Below are 21,343 nucleotides of genomic sequence, written 5' to 3' on the forward strand. Positions count from 1 at the left end.
GCAGCAACTGCAGAACAAAATCAAAAGCCAGGATGAAACAACTGCTGTCCAGGGCTGGCATTATCCAGTACAGTGCAGCTCTACCCCAACATCTGGACAGCTGAAGGGGCAAGCAGTTAAAAAGCTGCTTTCAACTGACATCTCATCCTGGCTTTCATTGTGCAAAGCTTGTGTTCTGTAGTTAACTGAGCAGCAAATAAATGTATTTCAGATGTAAACTTATGGGGGGGAAGAAAAGGAGAAAAAAAAACTGAGTAAGGTCATATATTTGCAACCCACATTCCAGGCAGCAGGAGCTCTGAGCACCCTGTGCCTTAAAATTGTTCTCTGTTCATCTGAGCCTCGACAAAGGTTGTACCATTAGCTGGTACCTGTGGCAGTAATCAGTCAGTATTTTGGCAAGATCAACCCAAAATCTTAATAGAGGATTGCATTTATCCCTCATTTCTGGTAATCCTGAGAAAACAGTTTTCTAAGATGTATGACTTGATATCAAAACTTCATACAGAATGGGAATGGGGTATTGTTCAATCAAAATAATCTTCTATATCAATATCTGTATTTAGGAGATCTTCACCGTAGGCTGAAAGATCCATTTGATTTAAAATTAGGTTTTCGAAAGTTTCTTCCAAGTCTGTTTCACCAATGAGCACAGCTCCCATCATTCGGCCGTTCTGCATCACCACTTTCACGTACTCGTGGCCTTTGGTACATCTCAGGATCAGCTCATGGTCTGAGCCCAGGCCCTGAGCATTGTACCTTCCCAAAACCACCACCTAGCAGAAGGAAAAAAGAAAAGCTCTCATAAGAACATTGCGGTGCCTTTTAGCATTTTTGCTGGTAACAGTTCTGGGCCTCAAAAGTGATGCAAACAGGAAAATATTTGTCCCTAATGTCCCTCCCCCCATCACTGGCCTGCAAACACACAATAGACTCAAAAATCTTCCCCTTGAAATATCATACACATTAGTATGAATGGAGAAAATCTAAGCTAGGATTAATTACTATATAAAGAAACCTGTTTTCTCAAAGCATCTGCTCAGTGTCAGTGAGTGAATATAAGCAAGCAGTATGTGTTACTCAGTGGTTTACAACTATCAGACTGTACTGACCTTGTAATTGAAAAATTTTGTAATGTGAGCAAATAGTTCAAAGCTGAAATCCATCTCAATAGATTCCCCTAAAGCATCTGCTGCCATGCACTTTGCTGCATACCATCCCATCTGCCGAGCTTGGGTCCACAGCCTCATCTGGAAGAGGAAATTGGGCAGGTTTAACTCACAAGACCATCACTGTGCCATGACCACACTCACTGCAGTGAGTACTCAAAAAATACTTGGTTTTTAATACTCAGAAGGGCTGGCTAGCTTGGTTTCCAGCCACCTCCACAAAACTCAGTTACCAACCCTCCGGGATTATCCACTAGCTTAACCTTTCCCTCCTTGGTGTGTAACTCCCCGTGGGTCACACGGGTGAGGACATACCTGGTGCCACACGGGGCTGGGCTCCCATGCTGCCGTGCAAATATCTCCAGCTGCAAACACATCTGGCAGCGACGTGTGCATGTGCTTGTCTACCTTCAGTCCTCCATCTTCACCCACAGCAAACTGAAGGGGTTCACACATCAACAATGAAACAAGTCAGAAAGGCATCCAACTCCATCCCCCTTCAGCAATCGGCTGTTCCTTTATTATTTACCATGTGACTATGCTGAGTGGCAAGAGCTCCATGGAAGGTGCAAGACATTACTTATGTTATTATTTCTAGAGCACAGCACAGGTTTTTAAAGGACTATGACTGATACCTAGGCAGGGAAGTCACAGGGTTTGCCAAATTCCAAATCACACTGTGTGTTACAGGGATGCCCAGTCTTAAGAGATGACTTTTTTTGCCAAGGCAAGAAAATACCATTGCAAAAACTTAATTCCTGATCTAAGCTTATAGCATGGGCCTAGAAATATCTTATGGCTCAACATCAGATCTATGTTTTCAGCATTTCCTTCTGTAACCAGAGCACAGTCTTTTATTTCCTAATCAGATGGCATCACTTAACGTGAAATACCACAATATGCTGGTTTTGTATGGGATCATTTTTTAGTAGTAGCTTGTATGGGACTATTTGTTGGACTTGTGATGAAAACAGTGTTAATAACCCAGGGATGTTTTAGTTGTTGCTGAGCAGGCACTGAACACAGAAACAAAGTGATCCTGAGGTGTGGAAATTCACATGGCAGTTATGAACTCTGGAATTACCATCCACATTTGGGTGCTGACTTCTCTCAATGAACATGAGCACCTTGACAGCTCAGTGTCCCAGATGAAAAGTACTGGAAATAGTTGCATCCTTTCCAGGAGCAAATGTCAAGATTAGTAAGGTAAGACTATGGTATAGTCTATAACATGGAAATTATTCTATATTTCTGCCATATTAGCCAATTGTACAGATGCTTTTCTCTCTCTGCATAGGCTTAATACTGCATATGTACTGTATATAAATGCCTGGGGAACAATATAATAAACCAAGACCACAAATCAAATACACTTGTATAGTGTTGGATATCTCACTATGAACATAACCTGCCTTATTTTGAGATGGTGCACAGTATTTAAATCTTTAGCAATCCATGTTTCATATCAGAACACAAGCATAAACCAGTTGAAGAGGTTTCTTTAACCTTATTTGAAAAGCTTCAAAAGAAACCAATATACTTACATTATTGCCATCCAGAAATGGTTCAACATTTGGCACAACTCCAGTTGCACTGACAATGAAATTGCATCCATAAATTTTTCCATTAGTTAATTCCACATATACAGGCCACAGCACTGAAAAAGAGGAAAGTTTTGTCCCGAGAATGTAACCAATTGAAGTTATATTATTAATTATGTCTTATGATAAGATATGAAAGGAAAAAAGCCCTACAAAACCTTAGAGGTACCTGAATAGGTAAAGAAAGATTAAAAAGGAAAAAATTATCAGAGATTACCCATAACTATTCTTACCATTGCTCAGAACTAGAGATTTTGGATCTCAGCTTCCACTCCTACTAATAACTTTCTTAGAATTTTCCTAAATTAAAGCCCTCTGTGTCCTGTGGGATGCTCTCTCAAGTATGAAGTTGCCAAATATTCTTTTATGTAGAAATTTACAGATGCACAGAAGTGCCTCAAAAGCAAAAAGAACAGCACAGATTTGACTTGTGCTGAAAGTAACTGATTACTAAAATAGTACTTTAAATATTCATTTTAATTAGGTGAAAATTATAGGCATAATTATTCATTTAAGAAAAGGGAATATTTTCCTCTACTTGGAAGGTTTATTTCAGTTTTGATACAAAACGTTGGTGTGATTTTTTTTTCTCCTGCTTTAACTTCACTATTAAAATATTTAATGGATTGTGTTAGGATGGAATATTCTGCATACAGAATTTTGGTTACTTTGTGGAAAAAAGTGTCTGACCCGTAACATTTTGCAATTTAATTGCAGCCCATAAATTTGATTATTGTAAACTGCTAGACATCAGATTATAGAGATATAATATTTATTTTTCAAAACTGTATTTGCTTTAAAACAGCAAACAAGATCAAACATGCTCCAGCACCGATCCATCTTCAATGTCTTATCAGCACTGGCACTCACCCTCATCTGCTTCTACATTTTTCTCTCCTTTAGGAAAAGTCAAGGAAGTCCACTGCAGTTGGATAAATTCTTGCTGTAAGTGTATTTTCTTTACTTCACACAGTATTTCAATATGTACTTTATGAGAAAACTAAAGAAAAATTGACAGAATTATAAACATAATGATTAGCGATCACAAGACTGAGAATAGCAAGGATATCTTCACCTAAATTGATACCACTAAAGTGGAAAACCCCCCCACAATATATCCCAGCCCACTAACTGGATTCCCACACTTTCCTCATTTTGCCACAGGTCTAACCATAGCCAATGGCAATTTACCTGCTTTTTCAACAGGTATCTGATGTTCCTTGAAAATTCCTAACAATTAGATTTTTCTGGAATGCTAGAAAACATATTCAGGTTCCCCTAAGCTTCAGGAAGAGAGTTCAAACCTTAACAGAATAAACTAAACTCATCTTTTCTGTCTTTCAGGATTGCAAATCCTTTGTTTTTCTATCATTAATTAAATTCTGGTAACAATAATAAGTATATGTTCTAAACACTGTAAAAAGAAAAAATATTCTGTACCATTAACCCACATTTCAACCATATTCTGAGCTCAAGCCAGAAGTTGGAAACTTAACTGTTGCTCTAAATTGTTTTGTGAATTTGGGCCTTGTTTTATTCTCTCACTACGCAAATGCAGTTCCACAGCCTTCAACAGCCAAACCACCACTGATTAAACTGCTAAATATCCTAAATGTCCTTTTAGTTGGCCCTTGACAGGTCATTTTTTAAATGCAAAACAGACGCAAACACCTAACAGCTCAGGAATTCATAAATGAAAAAAAAAATTAAACGTGAGGATTTTATTGCAAACTCTTCCCAATGCTTATGCCCACAACACTCAAATAAATATGCCAGCAAGGTTATACCCATACCTCCTTAGTCCCTTTAAGGTGTAAGCCCTCATGCCAGTCGGGGCCTAAGGCACTGCCCAGCTTGTCAGATGCTCCTGTAGGTCTTCCTTTCTCCTCACTTCCTGAAGCAAAGACATGGAGTATATCAGATTTAGTGTGCATACTGCCTTGTCTTCAGAATTCAGAACAAGAATTCTCAATTAATAGAAAAATACCATCTAGTCTAATATCCTTATTCTTCCTGCCTGATGTCTAGAGCCACGCTCTTCTTTTTGTTATGACTTTGGTCATACATATGTTTGTGTGATGTTTGTTCATGCAGTGCTAGTTAATTGTTCTTTCTGAGACTGCAGTTTCACTGCACCTGTGAGTTGGAGTGTGGTTTCATCTGCACCTCCAATATCTTACTATGTGACAGCTCCTCCCTATATAATGGTGAGTTCACATCAAAACATTACAAAAAATAGAACAAGTTCTTCAGCTGAAGGAATGCAGGGAATTAATATAAATTTGGCACAAAGGTAAGCACTTTTTTACAGCTCACAGGAAACTGTATTACATTCTGTCTACATAAATTTGGGATGGTTTTTTATGTTGCTTTTTTACTCTCAGTTTTTGAAGAAAGAAATGTCATTGATGATAACAGTAAGCCTTATTCCAAGCTGCTTAAATTGACTTATTTTAAGACTAATATGAAATGCTGCTGCTGCAGTGTCAGGAAGCTAAACCCCATACCTTCCACTGTGTACTTGGTTCTTTTACACTCAATTGGAGTCTCTTGGCCTTCAGCAGTGAGCTTTGGAAGGAGGAATTCAGCTGCTCCTGCATCAAAGAAAGTGTTCCCAATGGCTTTGTCTTTGATAGCCCAGATTACTTCACAGCCTTGAATTTCATACCTGTGGGCATTTAAACAAGGGATAAAGTGACAGACTGCCTGAGAAGGATCTGACTGTTAGCAACACAAGCAGCAGTGTGTCCAGAAGCCAGAACCAGGGGATCCAAGACTTTCCAACCTATCAAATCCACTTCTAAATATTTACATAAGGAACCCATTAAAAAAAAAAATCTCTTCAAGTTGACAAGTCATATTTTCTCACCAACACAACCTTCACTGAACTGGGGTAGGGGGTGGGGGGCAGCTCAAATTTATAATACTAGTAATTAGTCTTTCTGCTCCCCATAATGAAAAGTAAGTGCATTTTTGCCAGACTCCTACTGTTAAAAAAACAGCATTTGGATCTTGTTTGCACTATGTGGAACATGAACTGAATATTCTTGATATCTATGTGTCAAAGCTTCTTCTGGAGGTTTCCTAATTTTATGTGTCAGTAAAAAACACTATGTTGCAAAAAAAAAACAAAAAACAAACCAAAACCAACCCTGTAATCAGTTTTGCTACTAAATGCTCTAAGAGATAAAATTGTATAAGTCAACCTTCTCCAACTCATGTACACTAGACTTAGCATTGCATTGTTCAATATTTTCTGTATTTTTTGTTCACTTACACTAATTCAAGGGCAATCCCACCATTTCCTACCACCACTATTCTCTCAGCATGAGCCAAATTCTTCTGAAAAGCCTGCATTAAGAAAGAAAAAAATGTCACTTAGAGCATGTTTCCTCACACTGATCAACCATATCCTTTCCAGTATTTTCTTGCTCTTAATCTTGATTTTTCCCAGACTATTGATGCACATCTAGCTACACTAAGACCTGTACCAGGAGCTGCTGTTGTAACAAACAACAATTTCAGTTTCACTTCAGATTCTTTGAAAGTATAACTGCTTTTTTATCCTTAAGGTCCAGCTTCATTTGATGAATGGCAGCTCCATGTTACAGAACAGCAGTGCTCACCCTGCCTCCTCTAATTCTGAAGACCTGTAGCAGTGAAACTTCACCTTTGCCTCCCAAGCTTAATTTTTAATCTATTAAGTTATTTCTTAGGTGAAAACTTTTCCACATCTTTAACTATTTCTTACTCTTTTCTGTACAAAGAGGAGAAGCTACAGTAGAACAACAAAAGAATAAAAAGTCATTCCTTCAGTAGCTTTCCACTGTATGAAGCAGCCCTTTGTAGCAGGTATCACACATACCTTCCCAGGGAACTTTCTTTATATTTTCAATTGGATTCTGACTGGAGGGTGAAAAAAACATTGTTTATTCCATATTATCATGTTAGGAATAATGAGTATGAGCTATCTATAAACTTAACAAATATAGTGACATTAATTTGGTGGCATTATAAGGCTGTTTTTCTGCTAGTGAAAATGTTCCTATTTAAGAATATATAGTAACAATTATTATTTTCCGTTTCTCCATTTCACTCCACAATAATTCTGGTATTTTGCACCAGATGCAGAAATATATTACACATTTTTAAGTCCTAAACACATTCACCTGTGCACTGTCAGTGTCCCGGATTCCTAATACATACGGGTTCCCTTCAACAATTAATTTTGGTTTGGCTCCAGCACACAGGCAGAGTTTTTCATATATGTATTCTTTCCCATCTTCAGTGTAAATTTTCTGTTAACAGTGAAGAGAGAAGAAAAATCAATTCCCCTAAGAGAATTCATCTAAATGAAGACAACTAAGAGCACATCAGCTTTCTTTCTGTAATGTCACAGTAATTTGCAGATATGAAAATCTGTAAGGGGCTTCTTAAGGAACAAGGCTTCATATTCCTCCTGATTGTGTGTCACTTATTCCCACCACACTCACCACAAATAAGTGAACAATAAAATGGGAACTGTACACAGTGCACTCAAAGCTAGATCAAGTTTACCACTTGGTGGCACTTTGTACTCAGTGGCTGTGCTAAAAGAGTTCTGTATTTTCTATGGGACAAATGTCCCTCAGGCCCCAGAAACAGAACTATGAACTGCTGTACATTAGCAATTGACAATCTCAATCAAACATTTCAACAGCAGTAGCTCTGAGTTAACAAGGCACAGGATAGGACACAGTTTAGAAAGACTGCAAATCTGTTCTTTGCTGAAGAAAAAGTGGAGGCACTAAACAAGCTATGTCATTCTGAGAAACAAGACCTTAAATTTTAATATTTTATGACATTATTTGTTGTTCTGCAATCTAGAAGCTGCATAGTTTAAAGTGGTTTTGGGCAAAAGATCCTCCAAACCCACATAGATTAATTATTTGTGTCCACCAAGACCTATATTAAAATACTATCCTACTAAAATAAGAAAACCATTGGATTCAGAATGTTAGCAGAATCTACCTGGAATTACATCTCCAAACCTTAAAAGTGAGCAAAACCAGTTTGGGATGTGAATGTGAGTTTCTCATACATGCTGAAGTGGAAAATAATGTTTTGACACAGAGCTAACAAGGGTGTGTACATGCTGTCCATTGCTCATATTTGCAACGTATTTCCTGCTAAACAGAAGGAAGAAAAGGTGGAAATGTTGGTTCTTTCACGATTTTTTTTTTGATCTCTGTGTATATTTATGCTAAACAGAGAGAAAAAAAAAGTGGAAATGTTTTTTTCAAGATTTCTTTCATCCTCTGTATATATTTCTACTAGAAAAACAGTGTAAAGCAGTAAGTGAAATTAGAATTAGAAAATATTTTCTTGTAATTTTGGTAACTTATCAATTCAATAACCAAAATATTCTTGAAGAAAATTTCTTACCCAAAACATTCAGCTACTTCTTATTTTTATATACATAACTTGAAAAACGAAATAAAAAAGAAAACCTTGGCTTACGTGTTCATCACTTTTCAGCTGTTTTACTCCAGATTGTATAACTCTAATATTGGGATATCGTTTTTCTAATAGGGAACTTGGTTGCTCTTCGACATCAAATTCCTCAAGTGTTTTGGACACCTGTAGGAGAAAAGAGAAGTATTTAAAAATATGGATCATTACCCATTTCTTCTTCTAAAGCTTTTGACAGAAGGTGCTGTGTTCATTTATAGTAAAAAAGTCACAACATAAAGCCCATATTGTCTGAAAATGTGTTATCATGTAACAGCTAGTTTATTTTTCAATACAGAATCTTTTCATGCCTGTTCCTGGTTGAAGAGTCAAAGTACTACATGTTAATTCTAAAGATAGAGATTAAGCAAAAATGGAGAACCCTGGCAGTTGTTCTAACTGCTACAATGTTTCATTCCATAAAGAAGTGTATTAAAAAAGTTAACACTGCTTTTTCTTTTTGACACTACTGTGATGTAGTGTTAAAATCCTTGTTTTTCTCTTTTTTGTAACTTTGATAAAATAACTCATCCCAAGCCACTACCTAATATTTCAGAGACCTCATGGGAAATGGACATCAAATAGAAAACAAGCATAAACCAAATTAAACCCCCAAAGATGCAAGCCAGAATTTGAAAAACATTCAAATGATGATGACAATTTTGTGTTTTATCCAAAAGAGAGTGGCTGCATGGAAACATCCAGGTCTGTTACTTCATTGAAGATTCAGAGTTTGGAACACAGTTAGGAGCCAGAAGCCATAGGATGCTTGCAATTCAGAGAGAAATTACGATGCTCATGTCCAAAATTTATATGCTGCTGCCTTCCAATAGTGCTTAGCTGTTCCCTTATTTTTCAGATATGTAAATTTCCACTGATGTGAATTACACACTTTACATCTCTGTGCTGTGCAAATGTCTCTACTGGACACTCAGCACTTTCAGAAAGCATTCTGAAAGTTGGGTGTTACTCCAACAATCCCACAGAGGGCTCCCAGACTCAGCTTCATGACCCTACTAGCCACAAATCTGAATCCATGCATGCATTTGATTTTCTTTTTAAAACCAGCAGGAAAGATGTCACTGAATCAGCACCTGCTGGAGCAGACAAAGCTCGAAGCAACTCCCCAGAAGGCTATCCCTTCTTTTGCTGCTTGTCAGCAGGCTGTTTCTGCCCCAAATTCAAACATGAGCAAGACTATGATACCATTTCAGTGCTTCTGAGAGGTCACTCACTAATAAAGCAATGAAATAAAGTTTCAGTAAGCACACTTCAGCCATGTAAGTACCTGGTTTAACCTTTGCCTGAATGGTGTGAATATATTCACCAATTACTAATTTCTGTAAAATAGCTCATCAGTATTACTAACACCACTGCAATCACACTAATATGAAAACAAGCTCAAAGTCGTGAGCATCTTCACCACTGGTTCTAAATTATCTGCACAAGTAAACTTTGAACATGTCTTACTGTAGGAAAAATCAAGTCTCTCTTACCTGCTTGAAATTAGTTACAGCTTTTATAACTGGGGAAGCTGTCACTAAAAAAATGTCTTCTGATGGGAACTCTGCAGCCAGCTTGTAAAGAAACAGAAACCATGATGAGAGTCATCATCAGACTTGAACACAGTAAAACTACTGGTGAAAAGCAGTATGTTAATACATTACTTTGATTTTGTAGAATCTTATTGAAAAAAACACTACTTCAGGATAACAGAAGGATAAGGACTGAAGAGAATTTGGAGACACAACATTTATTTCAATCATGCATAAATATACCTTCAAGAACTGCAGCCACAGTGTAAAGGATTATTGTCACAATATTCCAAAGGCCATCTGATAGATCAGACTGTGATCATGTGATTTCTGGAGACACCCAGTTGGTGGATACACATTTTTTCACTGCATAGCAGTGACTGATTGCTTTCAGGTTTCATTTTCACAAATGAAATGCTGATTTCTCCTGGACATTTTATATCCTATCTAGTAAACTGATCATCTTCAGGGTGCTATTAAGCAATTCAAGACTTATGAGGCCCCAAGGCAAAGGGAAGGACTCCCATTTTAAATGTGCAATGCTCAGCAAGGTGACAGTCAGACCAAGACAAGTATTGCTCTCGGGGGGAAGGGATGCCAACCAGAGGGACCCTGAAATCACCAGAGAACACGTGCCTCCAAAACACAGTCTGTATGCTGCTCTGCAGCCCTAGTAGATAAAACAGTCCTCATCAAACTAATAGCCACATAATTTCATTCTACAGGTGCAAATTTTATTCTACAGGAACTGTTACTTTAAAACCATCAAAAACCTTGAGGCCAAGAAACAGATGAATTTATTTTTAGAGCTTGGGCTCACCGAGAGCTGGAAGAGGTATACAGCTCTAAAACAAGGAGCATATAAAAACTGAGCAGCACTAATAAAAAGGAACACATCACAGCAGCCTTCAGCCCGGCTGCAGCACAGTCCTTTAGAATAATTCCTGCAGGAATCCCGAGTCCCTGACCTCTGGAGCAGGGCACAGAGAGCCGTAACTCTCTTTATGAAACGTTTCACGAACAGCTTCAAAATAACCTTATCAACTTTGAACATCTGGAGACTTCTACACAGAAAAACATCCTTACGTTACACCACTGCTGCGCTTGGCTTGTGTTTTGTCCAGCGAGACAAATTATTATTTTTAAGAAGCGGGGGGTGTAGGGCAGAGTAAGGAAGCATCACATGCGAATATTGATGCGATTAGAGTGTGGATCAGTTTCGATGGCCGTGCACAAGCGCGGGCAGCGGGGCCGCCAAGGGCCCGGCACCCCGAGGCCGCCCCGGGCTGGGGGAGCCTCCCACATCCCTGCGGACACTTCCCGGCCGGCGGGGAGGAACGGAGGGAGAGCCCCGTTACCTTCTCGGCGCAGGTCACCCCCGCGATGCCGCCGCCCACCACGGCGAAGCGGCCCCGCGCCGCGCCGCCGGGCCCCGCCATGGCCCCGCCCCGAGCGGGAGGGCGCGCCGCAGCTTCCGCTCCTCCCGCGGGCACGAGCGGGCCCGTAGGGAGCCGCCTTTCCGCCGGTTTGCTCTTTCGGTGCCGCGGGTGTGCGCTCCGCTCTACGGCTCTGTGCAAGCGACGTCTTGGACACCCGTTCCGGGATCGAGCCGGAATCCAGTCCAGGTTTTCCCCCATTCCGTGTTCTGGTAAGATCCAGTCCCGCGTTTACCCCATTCCCTACTCCAGGAAATCCAGTCCGGGTTTTCGCCCACACCATACCCCAGGCGCCCTCTGTAGCAGCAGTCCCTATAAACTCCGTACAAATCCCTATAAATTACATTTTCCCTCCGATTTTTTCCATATTAGGCAGCTTCATATGTAATGTGAATAGCAGCAAGGCTTGTTCCATTTATTGAGACTCAGAGTGGGATTTAGTGACATTCCTATGAAAATCAGTGTCCAGGGCAGCTCCGGGGTGGTCAGTGAGGATGAGGAGGGGATGAAGCAGCCCCAGGTGTGCTCAGTGAGGATGAGGAGGGGATGAAGCAGCCCCAGGTGTGGTCAGTGAGGATGAGGAGGGGATGAAGCAGCCCCAGGTGTGCTCAGTGAGGATGAGGAGGGGATGAAGCAGTCCCAGGTGTGGTCAGTGAGGATGAGGAGGGGATGAAGCAGCCCCAGGTGTGCTCAGTGAGCATGAGGAGGGGATGAAGCAGTCCCAGGTGTGCTCAGTGAGGATGAGGAGGGGATGAAGCAGCCCCAGGTGTGCTCAGTGAGCATGAGGAGGGGATGAAGCAGCCCCAGGTGTGGTCAGTGAGGATGAGGAGGGTCAGGGCAGTCCCAGGTGTGGTCAGTGAGGATGAGGAGGGTCAGGGCAGTCCCAGGTGTGGTCAGTGAGGATGAGGAGGGTCAGGGCAGTCCCAGGTGTGGTCAGTGAGGATGAGGAGGGGCAGAGTAGTCCCTGTGACCCAGGAGGGCACAGGAGAGGGAGTAGCACACCTGAGTAGGTGAGGCAGCATGTGGGGGTACAGGGGAGATTCTCTCTTCTTTCTCTTTTCAAATTCATCTTTCCAGCTCTATCCCAGTGCCTTCAGTCCCTTCCAAGTGCCCTCGGTGCCATCCTAGTACCTCTCTAGAGCATCCCAGTGACCCCAGAGAAAAGAGGTGCTTGAGAGGAAAACCTCCTTTTCCATTATTGGCTGTGTTTAAATTGCAGGAGATTCCCCTTCATCATGCTTTTAATGGTATCAGTTGAAGGAAAATCTCTCTTTTCCAGAACTTAGCTGCCCATCAGCTGATGGGCAATTGTTATATTCTAGTTTAACGGGAAGGGGAAAACCTTTATTATGCCATTTTATGGGTTTGAGTTGAGGGCAAACTCCCCATTTTCATCACCTTAAGGTTTAAATTGCAAGTGAATCCCTGTTATCCCTTGGTTTTTTAGAGTTTAAATTGAGGAGAAATCCCCCTTTTTCTGACATTTAAAGTGTTTCAATGGGAGGGGGAAAGAGAGAGAGAAAAAGAGAAGGAAATGAGAAGCAGAAAAGGTCAGGAGGGAGATGAAAAAGGGCATTGTTATATGTAGCAGATATAATTTGCACCATTTCTAATATGATATATGTGATACTGAATATTTGTTAAGAGTATACACATTTGTATTAGGATTCCCCCCCACCTTCGCAGGCGAGACCAGGTGTATATTAGAAACTGATTTACAAATAAGAAGGTACAGGCTCCCCAGGAGATGGGCCATGTCTGGGGAGATACGGGAACCCCAGGTACTGATCGTTCGTGTAATGACCCAAGATGGATATCATGGAAATCCTTAGGCAGATACATGTGAATGCAGCGTTCCCGAATTCCGGTAAATTTCATCAAGGGATTCAACAAACTCCGGACACTGAATTGTTCTCCCTCATCACCAAAAAAAGAAAATCTTATTAACATATGGACTCTGAATAGAAGAAAAGACTGACTGCTGAAATCTTGGCCTCAGGCGGAATTTTCCCTATAAAAACCACTTGTGCCAAGATAGAGATGTGTGGGCATAGAGGAAAACCTCTGCTGAGGCCGACTTCTTGTTGCACACCCAGGGCCGACCCCGGGCTCAGCACTGTTCTTTCCTTGTGGCTGGCTAGATAGAATTTGATTGCAAAATAAATATTTTATTTTTTCATTTTAATTTAGCCAGACAAATTTTCATTTATAACAGGCATGAAAGGTGAGGGGGAAAAGGGTGGGAAAACGGAGTGAAGAAAGGGTGGAAAACACGAGGTGGAAAAGGGCAGGAAATGTGAGTGAAAAAAGGATGAGAAACATAAGTGAAAAGCTAAAACTCTTTCCACTGTCTGGCAGTAAGGATAAAGGCAAAGCTTTATATATATATATATGTATATGTAGAGAATAAAAGAAAAAGTAGATAGTAATAAATAGTAATATTTTAATTATATATATATAAATACTATATATTATTATATATAGCATTATATATTATAATACATCTTTTATGATTATAATATAATTTAAATACATATGCCATATATTATTATATATTATACTATATACATATTAAATATATAGTATATATTGTAATATTCTATAAATAACAAAGATATACTATTATATATAAATCTAAACATTATATATTATATATATGTAGATAGTAAAAAAGATACATGCCTGTATTTTTAATTTATACCTAGATACACTTCATATACATATATAAAGATATATGACATATTTTCAATATATATGTCCACAGAAGTGGGCTATATTATATGCTATTATATATATATATATATATATATATAAAATATGCTATAATAATAGTTAATAATTAATAGTTGAAATTTACATGCTGATAGAAAGGAATGAAATAAAGTAAAAAGTGGGCATGGGACCCCCCACCTCCCAAAAGTGCTGAAGGGGCTTTGACATGGCTGGGGAGGGGATGATCTAGAGGGCAGGGGATGTCAAGGGTGGGTTGTTGATGCACGTGTGGTACAGGAAAAACAGAGATTTATTTGGGAAAATAAAGACATCTGTCTTGACACTGAACAAAATGTTTGTCATCTTGAAACTCGTCCTGATTTTTTGTTTTTATAGGCATTGGTAAAGAATAAGAATTTATAGCTAAATTCATTTGGAAAGAAACCCTCTCTCTATCCACTCATTTGCATACAGGAATGTAGGAAACCCTGACTAGAGATGGGTAGTAGTTTTGAAAATAGTGCCATAATGTTTTTATCTAGGAATGAACCAAGCAAGTGCCCTGAAACCAGAACTGCTGCAGGAACTCAAGGGAATATAAAGGATTCTCTGGCACCTTTTGCCTCCATTCTCTGCCAGTCCCCAAAATGTGTCATGGTCCCAGAAGAGGTGTTTGTCATCCAGATTGCCAAAATGAAGACCTATAAAATCCTAGCTCTGCCTTATATTTAACGTGTTTTTACTTCATGTTTATGTAATCACAGAAAGTGAGGAAAGAAGAAATGTGAGTGATTCCCACTATTGCTGTATGAAGGCTTTTTTTAAAGGCTGGTGTACTTATGTTCTCTTTTTCCACTCCAAGTTTGACTTTTCCTCTGCTTTTTTGATATCTGCTGCTTTGGGTGTCCCAAGGAGGGCTGGGTTCCTCAGCAGGGGTCTTAGGAGATGGCGCTGATTCTGCTTTTTCTGAAGGTGTATCAAGGTGTACTACCAAAATGACTATTTTGTCCACTGGAAAGCTTTCCCTCAATGACCGTCAATGCATGTATGTTTTTTAATTGTGTAACCATGATGAGGGGGCGGCTCCTGCCGGGAACTGTTGTAGGGGGTTTTCCTCAGCTCACTTTTACATGGAGCGAGTCCTGGCATGGGGCGCTGGGGGACACTTGTGGCTTGTCAGCTTTGGAGCGTGCTTGCCAAAGTCACTGAAAGGAGAGAGGAAAAACCCAGCCCCGACCACGCAGGCTTTTTGTCTGTGGGCTTTGTTGGTGTTGCTCTGTAAGCGAGCCACAGCTTTGAATAATACCGTGGGCGCCTTCTGGAAACAGGTGTTATGGATAAAAATTGATCCAACTGAGTTAAAAATAAATTTTATTATAGCAATCGAATTCTATCTGAGCCAGCCACAAGGAACAGGACAGTGCTGAGCCCAGGATCGGTGCTGGGTGTTTCACAGAGTAGACAGCCTCAGCAGAGGATCCCCCTATGCCCACACACCACCCTCCTGGTGCAAGCAGTTTTTATAGTGAATATTTTGCTCAAGGCCGGGATTTCGGCCATCAGCCTTTTCTTTCCATTTAAAGTCCCACATATTCATAAAGTCTTTTTTCTCAGCGTTGAGTCGAACAATTCGGTGTCCGGAAATGATGAATCTCCCCGATGTAGTTAACGGAACACGGCATTCAGATGTATCGGCCCGAAGGATTTCAACAATGCCAATCTGGAGTCATTGCTGGGATGATCATCGCCGGGCGTTCCTGTATCACCTCGACACATGGCCCGTCTCCAGGCGAGCCACATGTATTAGCTTGCAAAGGCGGTTTTATCAGAGACCGGTTTCCAAATATATGGGGCAACTCCCAGTGCTGCCTTATGCATCCTCTCAATAATATCAAATATTACATACATCATGTTACACATAACACAGTGTTCAATGCATTTCGCACTCTGTCGAGAGACCTCCGCCTTTTTTCTCTGTTGGGTCCATCCAGCAGGAGGAGGTAATTGCTGATGGGGTGTGGTGATAGTCTTTTTGTCTTTTTGGCATGGGGTTTTTGGTGCTGGTTTGGTTTTTTCATATTGGAGTAAAGTATAATAGTTTTAGAAGAAATTACAGTTTTGGCCAAACTTTTCATTTTAGCTAATTGGGTAAAATAAGTAAAAAAGGATTTTTTCTGTTTGTGTTCAGTATAGTTGAGAATTTGGGTGAGGATGATAGAGGATGTCCTATTATAGTATAATTTTAGGATGTTTTGTTTTCTTATATTGTTGGCTTAATGCTCAAATTAATACATTTTAATTGTATGTATGCATTTATATGTACATACAGGTAAATACACTTATTAGCAATGCTATTTAATAACTAGTGGCATTTATATGTAGTTTTTATTCAATTTTTTTGGTGGTATACAGTGTCTTGTTTTATTTTTTTGTAATTTTTTACTATGTGTAATTTGGTTTTTGTGATTTTTTAAAAATAAGTTTGGTACAGCAGTGTTAAATGGTGGAGTTATTTAAGGTATGATACTTTATTGTTAATCTTTATTTGTTTCAGTTATGTGTGTGGATTAAATGGGGTTGTTGAAGGGAGAGTGGGTTTTGTTGATTTTTTTTTTTTTGGTGTTTTAGTTTATGGAGCATTTTTTTGGAAGGGAATTACAGTATTCTGAGTTGTTTGGTGTTGCTGGTGGTGTGTTGTTGAGGTGGCAATTGGTATTTGTTGGGGTGTTTTTTAAGAAGAGTTATTATAGATGGTTTTAGGTAGTTGAGGTCAGGTGTTTAATTGTTTACTGATTTTTGTTTTATAGTAGTTATTTTAAGTGTTTATTTAAGATTTCTGGGGTTTTGAAATATTTGTTTTGGAGGAAGTTTGTGTTTATAATGTGTGAGTTTTCAGGTTTTTGTTACATTAGTAATAGAAATAGGTTTTGTTTCATATGTTGTGATGAAATTAGTGTGTACTGTGTACTGGTGTTCAGTAAGGTTTTATATTTTTGTAGTTTTGATGTGTTAAGTTAATGATTTTGTATATTTAAAATACATGGGGTTTTTTGTTCTTATTTGGTTAGGGCAATATTTAGCTGTAGGGGTTTTGTTGGCATAGATTTTAGAGGTTTTATTAAGGGGATTGGACATGGGGCCTTTGTTGTTATATTTGGTAATGTGGTTATGGGTAATTGGAGGGGGCTTTTTCTTTATGGAATTTTTTTGGTTTTTTTTAAATTTATATATTTGTGTGCTTCGGGTAGTGGTGTTTCTGCTGCAGCTCTAAGCATCCATCCTTGTTTGTGTGCTTGCTGAGACTCCTTCACCAATGGGCCAATAGACCCAATTCATCACTCTCATGGGAACTTGGGAAGCAGCACATGGCTCTGAGACGAAGCCTTGACCTTTTCCATTTGAAGGTGTCACCCAGGGAGCCTTCAGGAGAAGCAGAGGGGCTGCTGTAAGTTGGGGAACTAGTGAGGAGGAGCCAGGGTCCACTCAAGATTCAGCAATGCCCCATCGCCTTGTCTCCTCTTAACCCAGGCAGTCACCAGGCTGTCGGCGTTGGCGTCCGAGCACGGCCAAAGCGTGCGGCCCAAGGAGCCAAGCGTTCTTAGGAGAATGGTGAGTAGCAGAATTGTTGGGTTTTCAACTGCTGTGCAGCTAAGATCACATGCTAAGGTTTGCTGTTCTTGATTGTAGCTGACCAAGAAACAAGAGCCTGGTGATGGCAGGAAATTCCCAGCGGGCAAGGCAGACTTCCTTCATACCCGAGGTGGATTCTTATCCCCAGGTATCTGAGAGATGAGCCCAAGGCTGGGACCCAAAGAGGGGATGAAAGTGAGCCACCAGGAGGGCTTTTTGAGTCAGCTTTGAAGGTGGGGATGTGCAAGAGTTGGCCCCTGAGGCCACATAAAGGAAAAGTCTCACAGTGCTGAGGTGCTCAGGGCAGAGCAGTGCCCATGCATGTCGTGTCACTTTTCTGTCGTGCCTTCTGTGTCTTTTGGGTGTCTCGTATTACATGCCTTTTGCCTTAGTCCTTTGAGGGGCTTATCAGAAACGGAGGTGCCTATCTTTGCATCTCTGATCTCTGATTTCCTTGGCCCAGTGCTGATTCCTTTGAACCTTTGGCTCAGGAGCCCCGACAGGCATTGGAATAGCATCTCATCTTGTTCTTAGCCATTCTCAACAGCTGTGCACTGCAAGATCCATTCTAGTGGATTAGGACTTGTTGAAATGCAAAGATAGGTGGAGGATTCAGACCACAGGACTCATGGGTGTCCATCTTTGCAGTGTGTGGAAAAAGTCATTCAGTTAGCATCTTGTTTCTCCAGGGTTCTCTGAGCACCGTCGGCTTGCTATTGGTGTCACCTCAGTCACGTCATTCCACATTGTTCTCGCAAAGAGTTTTCTCTTGCTGTTTCATCCCCTCGTTTGTCTTGTCCTACGTCACTGGTGGTGTCTGTATATTTGGCCTGGAGCTGCTCTGCCCTCCTTCATAGCCTGGTGTAGGTATAATAGGACAAGTCCTGAGGCCTGGAAATTTGTGATGTGGGGTGTAGTTGGACTCTAGATGGGATTTGTAGATAGACACAACATGTCTGGAGCTGTTAAGTTATCCTGCAGTGTTCTGACTTCTGTCCTAACATTCTTTCAGATGCAACCAGATGAATTCCATGGCAGAGCGCCCCATCCCAGGTGAGTGGGTTCCCCTGAGAAGGTCAGTCACCATTTGTCTTTGCAGGGGAAGCATAAATGGTGACACTGTGTTACAGCCTTCTTTGTCTTTATTTTTAGGAAGTAAAGTTGGATATTAGCAGTCAAGGTAAGTGGACAAGGTGGGCAGTGACTGGTGGCTGGCAGCAGTTGCTATTGCTCAGGTCTCAATTCCTGGTGCAACTCTTAGCCTCCATTCTTGTTTCTGTGCTTTAGGTGGTCCACTTGTATTATGCCGAGAGCCCTTCAGCAACTGGCCAACAGACCCTGTTCATCGCTCTCGTGGGAATTTGGGAAGCAGTACACATGGCTCTGTGATGAAGCCTTGTTCTTTTCCATTTGAAGGTGTCACCTGGGTAGCCTTCAGGAACAGCCGTGGTTCGTAATTCTGAATCAGGTGAGTGGATCTCTATGGCTTCATAATTCAAGAGTCTAGCATCTGTGAGCAATTTGTCTGCTTTCTGTTGTAATATGCTTCTTACGCTATGAGGAGTATAAGCTACCAACTGAGCCCCAAAAGTTACTTTCTTGGCTTCTTCAACTAACAGTGCTACTGCCAAAATTGCTAGTAAGCAAGTGGACCACCCCCTGCTCATGGGGTCTAGAAGATCTGATTCATAGTCCAATGGTTTTATGCTTCCTGCCCAATCCTGTGTTAATACTCCATGGGCAGTATGACTACTGGCTATGACTATCTATAAATATAGATAGTATGACTATCTATAAATAACTGAAATGGCTTTTTCACATTGGGAAGGATCAATACTGGAGCTGCCATAAGTGTTTCCTTTAACTCTTTGAATCCCTCCTCGTCCTGTTCTGTCCACTTTCACCTGTCAGTAGTTTCTCATACAGGAACTTAACCTTTTCACTATACCACTCAATCCACTGCCTGCAATATCCTAGATACCCCAGCAGCTGTCTAATCTCTCTTTTTGCCCATGGAGAGAGTAGAGTAACAATCTCTGCTACTCTTTCAAGTGCTAATTTCTCCTTCCCTTTTGTTAGCCAATGTCGTAGATATTTAACTTCGGGCTCAGTAAACTGTAGCTTTGACTTTGAAACCTGTAATTCTTTATCCCCTAAGAAATTTAGTAATGCTATGGTACTTGCTCTTACATCTTCCTCTCTTGGATCAGCTACCAATAGGTCATCCACATATTGTAATAATTTAGTACCTTCTCTTGGCACAAATTGACTTAAGTTCAAGAGCCTGTCCAAACAGATTAGGCGAATCTACAAACCCCTGAGGCAAAGATGTCCACCTTAATTGCTGCTTTCTGTTTGTCTCTGGGTCCTCCCATTGGAAAGCAAAATAGTCAGACTCTCTTTAGCTAAGGGACAGGTCCAAAAAGCATATACCAGGTATCTTCCGGAGAGATATTCAACAAGGTGTAAGGTTTGAGACTGTAAGAAATAGCATTTTAGTCCTCCTGTTCACAGCTCTCAGATCCTGTACTAACCTATAACTACCATCAGTCTTCTGTACTGCCGGATAGGAGTGTTATGCCTAGACATGCAAGTTCTTTGATCACAGGTTTCAATCCTCTCCTTCCTTCCATAGGAATGGGATATTGCTTGATCCTAATATAATCTTCTGGTCTCTCAATTTCAATATGGATTGGTTCCATTTCTATCCTTGTGTCTTCCTCTTGGGTATACCAGACCCTAGGATCTATTTTGTCCTCATCCTCTGTGGTTAATCTATATAGGCTTACCTTAAAATGGGATTCCTGCACAATTAGACTTACTTCCAGAGCTTCCATTAATTCTTTCCCAGCAGATTATAATCTGCTTCTTCAACCAGTAGTATATTCCCTAAGCAAAACCTAGTTTCTGATTCTATTTCTACTTTTTTAATGACAGGTACTTTGAAGGATTTCCCCTTTGCCCCAGTGACCACCATAGTATCCTTGCTTTTTGTGCACCCTGGTGGCAACCACTGAACAATACTCTGCTCAGCTCCTGAATCGAGTAAGAATATGAGTTCTTGGTTTTGGGGTCTTATTTTTAGCTTTATCAAAGGCTCTCTGAATGTTCTGGACCCTAAATTAAAAATCCCCTGACACCTCTAATCTTCCTGGAAGATTTTTTCATCTTTCATCCTCTTTTTGCACTCTCTCTTAAAATCCCTTTCTTTTTGCAATAAAAACACTCTGGGATATTTTTATGACTGTTTGAGTACTTCTTTGAGAGGGGTTCTGTCTCCTCTGAGGCTGATGGTTCTGTGTTGATTTTACAGGGTTTTGGGCCAGTTCCTGTTTCTGGGCTTCCCTAACTGCTGCTACCAGCATCTTTGCTTGTGCTTTCTGCTTTTCTTTATCCCATCTTTCTTAAAAATGCAATAAATGACTTTGCTAGCATCTCCTTACCATAACTCTGTGCTGAGTTCCCAAAAGAATCCTTAAAAAAATTTTAACCGGTACCGTACTTGTGCCTGATCGTTGTTCAGTATTACCAGTCTACTAGCCTCAAAGCGAACCGATCTGTGGGGTTTTGGCTGGTAATTATCTAGTCCTCGATCAGAAGGTTTTCCAGTTCCCAAACACCAGAGAACCTCCCTTTTTGATCCTCCCTGTGATTGACCCCCGAGCTCCCTGAGTTTCAGGCTTGATGCATGAAAATGAGTTTTTCCATGTTGTGTCCGCTTCCCCCTTGAACAACCACTTTCCTCACAGGAGAGTAGAACTGCAATCTTG

At 40.5% G+C, this 21,343-nt stretch overlaps 2 protein-coding genes across 3 annotated transcripts; one reads left to right on the forward strand and one right to left on the reverse strand.

Moving 5' to 3' along the window:
* Positions 1-393: 393 nt before the first annotated feature.
* On the reverse strand, positions 394-11,248 carry PYROXD1 (pyridine nucleotide-disulphide oxidoreductase domain 1). Of its 2 annotated transcripts, XM_021552054.3 has the most exons (12): positions 11,154-11,248; positions 9,757-9,837; positions 8,270-8,389; positions 6,940-7,068; positions 6,048-6,121; positions 5,278-5,438; positions 4,564-4,664; positions 3,641-3,770; positions 2,714-2,826; positions 1,485-1,607; positions 1,113-1,250; positions 394-776 (listed from the first exon to the last, which is right to left on the reverse strand). In XM_021552054.3, exons 1-12 carry the CDS (start codon positions 11,232-11,234, stop codon positions 528-530), a joined length of 1,500 nt encoding a protein of 499 aa, XP_021407729.2. In that variant the 5' UTR covers positions 11,235-11,248; the 3' UTR covers positions 394-527. The 2 variants fall into 2 exon arrangements, with proteins under 2 accessions (XP_021407729.2, XP_021407730.2); XM_021552055.3 differs by lacking the exon at positions 6,940-7,068.
* On the forward strand, positions 11,233-21,007 carry LOC110482608 (uncharacterized). The gene is made up of 8 exons (XM_077783108.1): positions 11,233-11,443; positions 17,348-17,388; positions 17,472-17,552; positions 17,631-17,721; positions 18,586-18,626; positions 18,726-18,753; positions 18,861-19,041; positions 20,511-21,007. The coding sequence occupies exons 1-5, from the start codon at positions 11,233-11,235 to the stop codon at positions 18,597-18,599; spliced, it is 438 nt and encodes a 145-aa protein (XP_077639234.1). The 3' UTR covers positions 18,600-18,626; positions 18,726-18,753; positions 18,861-19,041; positions 20,511-21,007.
* The last annotated feature ends 336 nt before the right edge of the window (positions 21,008-21,343 follow it).

Source organism: Lonchura striata, chromosome 5 (genome assembly GCF_046129695.1).
Source record: "Lonchura striata isolate bLonStr1 chromosome 5, bLonStr1.mat, whole genome shotgun sequence".
NCBI lineage: Eukaryota > Metazoa > Chordata > Aves > Passeriformes > Estrildidae > Lonchura > Lonchura striata.

What these genes read in the sequence shown, in the direction of transcription:
- LOC110482608 (XM_077783108.1), top strand. Translation starts at nt 11,233, where the DNA reads ATGGCCCCGCCCCGAGCGGGAGGGCGCGCCGCAGCTTCCGCTCCTCCC. An exon ending in GGAGAAGCAGAGGGGCTGCT is followed by an intron (nt 17,389 to 17,471) that starts GTAAGTTGGGGA and finishes CTCTTAACCCAG; the next exon opens with GCAGTCACCAGGCTGTCGGC. An exon ending in CAAGCGTTCTTAGGAGAATG is followed by an intron (nt 17,553 to 17,630) that starts GTGAGTAGCAGA and finishes TCTTGATTGTAG; the next exon opens with CTGACCAAGAAACAAGAGCC.
- PYROXD1 (XM_021552054.3), bottom strand. Translation starts at nt 11,234, where the DNA reads ATGGCGGGGCCCGGCGGCGCGGCGCGGGGCCGCTTCGCCGTGGTGGGC. An exon ending in AGCTGAAAAGTGATGAACAC is followed by an intron (nt 7,069 to 8,269) that starts GTAAGCCAAGGT and finishes CACTGTTAACAG; the next exon opens with AAAATTTACACTGAAGATGG. An exon ending in GGGACACTGACAGTGCACAG is followed by an intron (nt 6,122 to 6,939) that starts GTGAATGTGTTT and finishes TTCTTAATGCAG; the next exon opens with GCTTTTCAGAAGAATTTGGC.